The 10,196-nt window shown below is 39.2% G+C and overlaps 1 protein-coding gene across 1 annotated transcript in view; it reads right to left on the bottom strand.

The window, feature by feature from the left end:
- Positions 1 to 4,426: 4,426 nt before the first annotated feature.
- Gc (GC vitamin D binding protein) overlaps positions 4,427 to 10,196 on the bottom strand; it is a 28,108-nt gene continuing 22,338 nt past the window's right edge. Inside the window, exons 12-13 of the mRNA XM_038315612.1 lie at positions 8,702 to 8,761; positions 4,427 to 4,584 (exon numbers count right to left, since the gene is read on the bottom strand). Of these exons, the coding sequence (XP_038171540.1) occupies positions 8,726 to 8,761 (36 nt within the window). The 3' untranslated portion in view covers positions 4,427 to 4,584; positions 8,702 to 8,725. The remainder of the gene's footprint in view (positions 4,585 to 8,701; positions 8,762 to 10,196) is intronic.

Here is a 10,196-nt window from a genome sequence, read left to right as displayed (position 1 = left end):
TTACTGTTGTAGGATAGCTGGGCTCTATTGATACCATAGCGCCTCTTCTGTTACTGTGTTCCTACACTGGCATTTAGGCTTCTAGATTTGCTGATTCCTGTGTTTGTCTTTGTTAGCTGGGTATTTTGTTCCTTCATTTCTCTTTCCTCTCTGGTCTTCTGGCTTAAATGGCTAAGAGTTCTGGTAACTAGTGTGTCTTCAGGTCCTACAGGGAGTCCTCTCTGGAGTTTTGGGGGCTAGGAGTCCCTAGATCCAGCCTGGTCTCTGGGAAAGCCAGATTCTTTTTCTAAAGTTGTAGAGCAGGATATGGAGTCCAGGTGGGGATAAAGACTGGGATCCCTAGATCTGCTCTGTGCTCCAGTAAAGCTGACTTCTTTTGAAGCTGTAGACTTGAAGTCTCTATATCCTGCCTGGCCTCTGGTAAGGTGGAAGTCTTCTTCTGAAGTTGTAGACCAGGATATGAAGCCGAGGGGGGTTGGAAGTATGTGTGAGCAGTCTGGGATTGTAGGTCAGGCTTGAAGGGGTTTAGCAGGCAGTGGGTGGTGTCTTTCCTGGGGTTCCTAGAACTGCTCTGGCCTCTAGTACAGCTGGGGGTGGGGCTGTGGACCCTAGTGTGGAGCTCAGAAGAGGGGTGCAGTCTAGGATTGCTGGTCAGGATTTCACTCCATTTGACCTGGTCCATTTGGATCTGGGTTATCTTCAGGTCACTGTGATGAATATTAGATGAGGTCACAGGTTGGAGAAGAATGTAAAAAGTGAAGTATTAGTATTGCTTTAAAAACATATTTTTTTAAAAAAAATTATCTTAAACTGGTCAGGAATATTGTCATTGTTGTGCTGGGAATTGAACCTAGGGCCCTGCATGCTAGGAAGATGCCCGACCACTGTCTATCTCCCTGGTCAAGAAGTTTTATCTTTTTAGAGACAAAATGGATCTAATGCTTTATCAGAATTTTAGCAGTCTCAGAAACAAGAAGTAAGTAAAAAATCTGAGTGGAACACATCTGGTCTATGTGTAAAAAGTGATCATAGTGACAATTAATACAATGAATCACAGAGAATAAAAGCTGGAGATTTCTTTCTTGTTACCTGTTTTTCATGCTTTTGTAAACAGTGTTGACTATTAAGATCTGTTTTGACATATATTATATGTTATGTACATATATATGCACAGCACAATTATATAAATGTTAAAATAGATATTAATAAAAACAACCAACACCAAACCATACGTGTGTGAGTGTGTGTGCATGTGCACGCAAATAAATATGGGTGCAGGTTATGAAACTAGAAAGGATGGTGAGAGGAGAAAACGAGGTATTAAAGAAGTAGGGAGAACAGACTATGTATGGCATGGAAGCTGAAGGGTGGTTACTGAGGGTGGAAAGGTACCAGGCAACTAGGCAGGCCACGGGGACTGAGAGAAGAGGAGAGGGGGAGAATCCACAAAACAAGTTTGTCTAATAATTTTAAGAATAAGTAAAATCTAGAATAATGGAAAAGATCTCATTTGAGAATCCTTTCCTGTAATTACCTGCATTTAGACATGTCATCCACAGGGTGGCGGCAAAGGGTTTTATTTGAAATAGGCAAATTCTTTGTAGTCCAGCATCCACCCAGCAATCCATTCTTCTGATGTTGAAGACTGATGAGCCAGGCATTTAATTTAGACATTAAAAACCTTCTTAAGGGCTTGAAAAATATAAAAACCTCCACCGCGATCTAGAGACAAGCAGCAGATACTTGCTAGTAAGCTTGAGTTATGGATAGGGCACTGTCGGAGTGGCGGGAGGAAAGAGCAATTGTAATTAGGCACCTTTCTATAGAAGAAAGAATGTTTCAAATCTTGGAAGAAATAAACAGGATGAAACAGCCTTTGGAAAAGGAAATATTTTTATTTGATTACCCATGATTGGGAATGCTTAGTGTAAGATTAAAGTGTCACTCTGTCATTAAGGAAAAAAATGTTGAAAATGCAGTAGCAGCTACAGTAAAAGCAGCCGTATCAGTTCCTCTTTGCTGAAGTGTGATCAGCCACTTAGCCAACAGGTGAGAGCCATGAACTGGCTGTTCTCGGGATTATGGTCGTACAGTGAGTGTTACTCGGAGGTCATGCTTGGGAGAGAGGAGAGGAGTTTGTATTTCCGTACAATTCTCTGTATGATGCTAATGTGTTGTGTGAAGGGGGACCAGAGATTTAACAAACAACCTCCCAAACCTTTCTTTCCAAACTCTTCCTTCTGTCTAGCCATCTCTTTCCCAATGGAAACTGATAAATGTCAAATCTGATCAAATTCCTGTGTTACTTGGGATTATCCATCTAGAATTAAATGACATAAATGTTTTCCCCATGTTTTAAAATCTAAATCTCCAGAATAGGGAAGTTTGCTTCTGAAGAATTTCGTGATGAGGTAACAATAAACTAATTCTTGTGGAGAGTGTTTAAGATCATTATGTTCACATGTAAGAACCATCTGTGTGATGACCTCAGCATCCAGAAAGCGTGTATGGGGGGCGGCTAGTACTTCAATGCAAAAGACTTTATACCCTACAAAGGACAGCAACAAAAAGTGTGTCTGCCAGTTGAAGTTTGTACATTAGCCTGAGCAGGCTTTGGTGAGAATTTGGTGAAAGACAGAGATAGATGTTGTAGTGTGATTAACATTTGACACGAGCCAACATAAAGAAGATGGGCATCTAATTCGTTGCAGACCTTAGGAAGAGAAACAGAAAGTCCCAGGCATGGAAGGATTCCACCTTATCTGTAGCATGGAAATCCTTCCTCATGTCTATGCTCTCAGCCTGCCCTATGGATGGCAGACTAACCAGCTTCACAATGGGATAAGACAATGTCTTAAAGCCAATCTATCTTGTCAATTCCTAAGAGACCCCTGGTGTACAACTTATATCATCCTTAGAAACATGAGAGTTTTGTTTCCTTTCTATACAGTGAGGACTCAGATAAAGTTGACAACTAAAGTCATAAATCATTATCTCTTGGAATCATCCATGATTGACAGTAAGTGAAAATGAGAAACCATCCCTTATGTTGGGCAGCGCTTAGGGAGTCCCCTAGCAAGATGACTCCTTCATAGGAAGTGGAACAGCAGCGGCATGATTACAGGCAGGAGGTCGCACCAAAACCTCCTACTAAAGTGATGGAGCACTGGACTCAGTGGTTCTCAGTGTAAGCAGACACAGTCGAGATGAGCCCAATAAAGCCAGTGAAAACCCCATTTCACTCAGCCAGGCCAGATTTATTGGCTACTTCGTGCCAAAAGTTCTCAGTATTCAGTTCTATCTGATCAAGCATAAAAATACTTGAGGAAACTGGAGCAGTTTGCAGCAGTTCATGCATAAATAATGTGTGAATGCAATGTCTCATCTAAAAACAGGGCATGATTTCTCGGAAACTAAGTAGCGATTCTGGGCAGTACTCACACAAGGGGCCGGTAGGTAAATAAATTTGAGAAACGGTGACTTATATATTGTCTATGTATAGTTGTTTTTTTGACATTGTGGCACCCAAGAACTGTATTTGAAATTAATTTCTCATTTCGGAACCTTGATACACCACACAAGGTGCAGAAAACAACTGGGTCATTCCCTTGGTAAAGGTGTAGGTTCTTCACTTGGCTTGAACAATGACATTCTCCTGCAGGACTTAGAATATTGGCAAGTGACAGGGTTGATTGCACTTAACTTAATTTCCATTATATATGCCAGGGAACACTTTCCCTTTTTACTGTATAACTACATCTGCAATGAGGTGAATTCAGATTTCCCAGTGCAATTAACACTAGAGAAGGCTTTCCTTGGATTTTATTAGCTTTACAGATATATTTATTCCAGAAATATATCTGTCTTCCAGGAAGTATATAGAATCAGGGCACCTTCATTTTCTCTGAGCAAAGAATGTACACATAGAAATTCATGAATATTGTAAGTACATGGTAAATCAAGCTAAGCTGAAAATATGTGATATTCTAGAACTTATCTTGCTAAATGGCTCTCAGGAACCATTCGCAAAAGCAAAAACCTAAACCAAAATTAAAACAAACAGGACCCCTAAACCTTCCCTCTCTGTTCCTGCTGAGGAGAATTTTTATTTGCAAGACAGAGAGATACTACAGAATTAACTGCTGCGGGGAGCAGCTGGACATGAGGGTGGACCCAGGAGGTGTTTGGTCTTTCTTTTAAGAAGTGCGATGTCCCAGGCTGTCTGTTAGCAAGCAGGCTAACTTTAATGGTACCTACGAAGTCTGAAAAATAGTCAGAGAATGGAGTTGAGCCCGCTGGGGATTGTAGAGTTGATGCTAATGTTGGGAGTGTTTTAGAGAAACAGCAGAGAAGGGGTGAGAAGCCTGGCTTCTTTGGCTGGTGAGACCCGTGACAGATCTGAAGATCAACACCACTTCACTCTCCGTTGTGCTTGGGATTTGTGCTATATTTCAATTTATTTTTTTATTCATCACAATCATTGTAGCTGGGAAAAATAGAATCATCTTGGTGGTCCTCCTGGAAGCTCAGCGGCTTGACTCTGGTTACCAGTGACTGTTTTTCCAGGGTGTCCCGGTTCTAGGTCTGTGAGAAAATAGGAATAAATGGTGCATTTGAGAAACATCAGATGCATACAAGACCATATTCATTTTATGTTTCTAATGACCATAAAACTGTCTGGCATGACCCACTTATCCTTTATTTGCGGTTGGGGTAGGTCAGAATTTAAGAAGTTCCCAATACTCAAAGCAAAACGTTACCCTTATTGCTATGCCTAGGTGCATAATACAAAATCCAGGGAGGGCTGTGTGACTGTCTGCTCTATGGGAATAATTTACTGTCAGAGCAAAAACGAAACAATGGATAAAAGAGCCTTGGTTGTGGTTTGGGTGTTGACTACCCTACAGAGGTCATGTGGTCCTAGGCTGATGTTTTATGTCAACTTGACACAAGCTAAAGTCATCGGAGAGGAGGGAACCTCAATTGAGACAATGCCTCCTTAAGATCAGGCTGTAGGCAAGTGTGTAGAACATTTTCTTAATTAGTGATTGATGGGAGAAGGTCCAGCCCTTTGTGGGATTGACCATTCCTGGACTGATAGGTCCTAGGTGCTATAAGACAGCAGACTGAGCAAGTCGTGAGGAGCAAGCCAGTAAGCAGCACTCCTCCATGGCCTCTACATCAGCTCCTGCATCCAGGGTCTTTCCCTGCTTGAGTTCCTGTCCTGTCTTGCTGTGATGATGAAGAGTGCTGTGGGAGTGGAAGCCGAGTGAACCCTTTCCTCCCCAGCTTATTTTGGTCAAGGCATTTCATCACAGCAGTGGAAACCTTGACTAGACAGATACCAAAGAAAAAGATGGGGCCTCGGAGAGGTGCAGTGCAGGAGGAGGTCGTTGGGTCGTTGAGGATAGGTGTGTCCTTAAGAGGAGTATGTCCCCCTAGACTGTTCCTCTCTTTATCCCTTTCATTCCTAACTATGAGGCCAGCAATTTGCTGTGCCCCGTGTTTCCCACCCCTGCCATCTGACACCTGCCTAGAGGCCTAAAAGCAGTGGGACACCACGAAACTTATGGGATGGAATGCCTCCAACAGTGAGATGAAACCAACCCATTTTTTAAAAAATAAGTTTATTATTTGGGGTATTCTGTTACAATTATGAAAAGCTAGATACTAACGCTTCTGGTCATGGAATTGAGAGAGTAGTTCAGTGGTTTTTCTTTTAGGAAGGCACTGTTGAGTATGAAATGGGTATTTTTCTGGGCTTTGTTGTTTTTGTTGTTGTTGCTGTTGGGTTGTTGGTTTTTATTTTTGTATATTTAATATTTTGTATATTTAGTTTTTTTTGTATATTTACAAAAATATTGATTATATTATGGCAAAACTCGTTTGTCCTTGTTCTTTTTCTTTTGTAAGATATTAGGAAGAAAAGTTTCATCTGCTACATTGTTCTCCCAGTTTATGCCTTGAAGAGAGGATATGACAGAACACATGGACATGCTCTTAGTGTCATTTATTAGGTCTCCGTCACACTGCAACAGTCTATGCAAGGTGTGATTTCCGTATCTAAAACATTTTCCACCTACAAGGTAAAGAAATGCCTTTATCTTGGCAGTCCAGGGATCACTAATTTAATTTCTTTCAGGAAAAAAAAATGTCATGCTTTGTAAGATTGAAAATCTTATTCCTTCCCCAGTAGAATATCAGTTTGGGGCCTTGAAGGCTTGCCTAAGATAATAAATGTCAAGATTACAATTTCAGTTACTGAAACTCTTTTAAGGCATGAAATAGAACGTGTCTGTTGACTGTACAAGAGATAAGGCAGAGGTGTAACTAGGGACAAGAACAGGTAGAGACAAAATCTTTCAGGTTCTATTCAAATCTCTAGTTATACACTAGTGGGCTTTTATTGAAAAAGAGTAACATGGTCAGTCATAGTTACTGTAACAGTGTTAGGGTGTCAAAACTGTAGAAAAGAATGAGTATCTTCCAATTTAAGATATGTTGTAAAGACTGGCCTGTTTGGGGGACAACACTCAACATGTCTTCTGGTATCATTGACTGCAAAGCTAGGTACAGAGTGACCATAGAAGACTCAGTCATCTCAGCGTGGTTCCCTGTTAGCAGAATGACTCCAGATTTATTCCACGGCACCACAGAATTTTTCCTGGAGCCCAAGAATTACAGTGTACTGGTTGTTGTTTGAAATTTAATAGAAAAGCTTAGAACATAGTATTGTATTCTAGACATGATGCCTCAACCTTGTAACCTTGTGAAGAAGGTGGGATTCCTTTTCAGTGCCAAAAAAATCATCTTGATACAATTGACTGTTAGTAGCTCTTCATTCCAGATTATGTTCATGACCAGCAGGACATGGCTAAAATTGACTTCAAAATAAATATTCAATTCATTTTGTAGAAATTTATGCAAGAAAAGTGTAAATGGTTTTTGATTTTTCTATTCAGGTAATCAAAATGCATTCCAATGATCAAATAATTTGAGAGCACAGAAGCTTAAAGACTATTTAAGGTTAAAGAAAAATACTAATTGAGGGGAAATGACACAAAATACCCATAGAAGATGAAGATAATTACTATCATCCAGATTAACTAGTATTTTAGAATTTTCATAAATGTGTTACTGTGGTAAAATTGACTTTATCTATTGATTCTGTTAGATTTAAAATATTCCTGAAAGTTGTTAGGTTCAAAAGAACTCTCTTAAAATATATTAGTTTCATGTTATTTACTTTCTGTTCAAGATATACTTATATATTTTGTGTGTATGGGGCACTCCTGGACTATGATGCATTTGTGTGGAGGTCAAAAAACAACTCGTAGAAGGTTCATCATGCTGGGCCAGGGGATCAACTGGGGTCCTCAGGGTAAACAACAAGGACCGTTACCTGCTGAACCATTCCATCTACCCTTTTTGTTTTCTTAAATGGTTATTTTCTTCTGTTTCAGTGTGTCCTCTGAGAGGCTAAAAGTATCTTCCTAAAACTTTAAGAAAATTTCCTCTGAGTTATGGGGGAAAAACAGCTTGGTGTAAACAAATTCAAACAGAAATGCTCATAAGGCTTTTAAAGAAACTCCGATTCTTAATTAAAGCTCCCGATGCCTTGAAGGTGGCTTGTGAAGAAGGCATGATGTGCTTGAAGTTTCAATCCATGAAGATGCTTGCTTTATGTACATATTGTGATAAAGGGAAACTGAATTCACTTAAATAAAGGTGTAGATAATGTATCAGCAATGGCTCAGAAGCTGATTTAACTGTATATCACAGAAACCATGAATAACTTCTTATTTTGAGTTCTATTTTTCAGAAGACAGAGAATTTACTTTGTTGTTAATCTGGGTTCTGAATTTTAGGAGTTGAAGCAGCAGTGGCAACGAATGCTCTTGCTAGTGTCCCTGATGATATTTGCTTTATTTTGTTTTAATAGACACTAACGCTGAAGTAGATGCTGAAGATTTCATTTATAAAGGATGAAATGCGAGCTGTAGGGAATATGGATTAGTTGGCTCAAGCTGGCAAAGACAGATAACTGGAGTGGGGGTTTTTAATTTAGATTTGATGATTCTAGAAATGAGGGCTTTCCCAACTCAATAAAAAAAAACAACACAAATCAAAATCATTTTTCACAACATTTTAAAATCTCAGCTGTAATAATTCTTAATGAACACCATTAAAATGACAAAAAAACTTTTGTTGAAATGTGCAGAGTTGAGATCACCTTTAGGTTGTTATATTAAAATGTGGGTTATGTACAATTAGAGTTTTGCAGACTAAATATATTCATTGGTCACTTTTAAATGATCGAAAGCATAATCTCTGAAGAAAGCAAGTGGCGCTCTAACTGGAGAACTCTGCTGTGAATCTTAATGCCTGATGGCCCCATCTTTAACCTGTTTTCCTCTTGATGTGCAGGATCCCTCCCATGACATTTATGGTAACATTAATGGTATGATGGATAAAGTACTACACTGGGTACCCAAGAATCTGGAATTAATCTTTAATATGTCAGAAGTTACCTGTGTATTTCTGTAAGCACTGAAGCTTTCCTCCAGGCTTAGTATGCTCAACTGAAAATTGAATTAAAATGGATAATAAATAGGATAGAGAAATTGGGTAAAGTTTGTGTTCTATTCTAAGGTTTATAAAATTCATGATAAAATTCTGGATTCTTTGATGATGTACTTACCCCAGACAGTATATACGCACTGCATCAGAACTGCAGGATGTCTCTCATTTCAGCATCAATCTGATGATGAAAAAGAATGTTCTACAGTTTATCAAGCCCTCTACCTGTAGGCTACTGGGTCATGTGGAATATGCACAGCATTTTGAAACCTTGTCAGCGGGGATAAGATTATAATGAAAACACATGTTTTCATTGTAATTTTCATTAGCCATGCTTCTTATTTGTTTAGCTTTGTATAGCCCCTTCCACAGTCTGATAAGAACAACAATAGAATTTAGGACATGCTCATTAATGAATGCACAGAACAGATAACAGAGGAGCTGGCTTTGTGCACATAGAGTCCTGGAGGAGCTGATTATTCTATTCTTAACCTTAAAGCCTGGTGAAAGAAACATGAAATCAGGTTAGTCATTATCTGCACACAATGGGGTGAGGAAAGAGAGAAAGATTAAAGTTTGGAAGGTTGAAAGTAGATCAGGAGAGTCTCACAGAGGCATAGAACTAGTCACAGGAGGTCTGGCTGCAGAAGAAATCAAGGATCAAAATCTCTTGATTGTAATAAAAAAGAAAGAAAAAAGAAAATCAGACTCCATCCGCAGTTTTCTGACTCCATGAGGCAGATGCGTTTTGCTGAATTATTCTCACCAAGGTCCAAAAATGGAGTGAGGACGTCAAAGGTCTCAGAACTATCATACTCTCCAATGAAGGCAAAAGCAAATGCAGTGTGACTATGACTTTAGTCTCTTCTAAGTAACTTAAATGGCTGTTGGAGAGTGATAGGTACAATGAGAAACGTAAGCAAATGGGATCCTGTATTCTGACAATGACCAATGCATACCTTCTGGTGGGGTAGGGCGGGTGCTGATTTGTTGACTGAGATAAAAATATAATCATCCAGTCTCTTGGAAATCAGTAACTCTCAGGTCTAACATCAGTAAGGCAGCATAGCTAAACTGGCCTCCCTTTTCCCATATCTTAGTCGAGAGAGAGAGAGAGAGAGAGAGAGAGAGAGAGAGAGAGAGAGAGAGAGAGAGAGAGAGCACACATAGTATAGCCTTACTCCACTGCAGTCTGGGAAATACTACATACATACAAGGTTATCTTTTGTACAAAGTTAAAAAACAAGTAACAATATGGAGGCTGTTTTAAGAAAAGAGAGAAGAGGAAGGGACGACAAAGGAAGAATGAGAGCCAACCGATAGTGTTTAAAAGAAAAGTTAACATTTAAAAATGATTACCACTTGACATTAAAAACATTTCTTCACAAAATAATTCTTATGCTGAATAAACACTTATGTGGCCATTTTCTTATTATATTAAAACAAATTAAATGTAGCATTTTACAGTTAAAATACAAGATATGAATTGGTCCCATTTCTCTACAGGTATTTCTGTTCATCAGTCTGCCTGCCTGTATGCATGTGTATCTGTTATTTACACACACACACACACACACACACGTAAGCATAACATAAAATGCTATAAAGTTGCATGG

The sequence above is a fragment of the Arvicola amphibius genome, chromosome 1 (genome assembly GCF_903992535.2).
Source record: "Arvicola amphibius chromosome 1, mArvAmp1.2, whole genome shotgun sequence".
Taxonomy (NCBI): domain Eukaryota; kingdom Metazoa; phylum Chordata; class Mammalia; order Rodentia; family Cricetidae; genus Arvicola; species Arvicola amphibius.
This window is presented reverse-complemented; position numbering and strand designations above follow the sequence as displayed.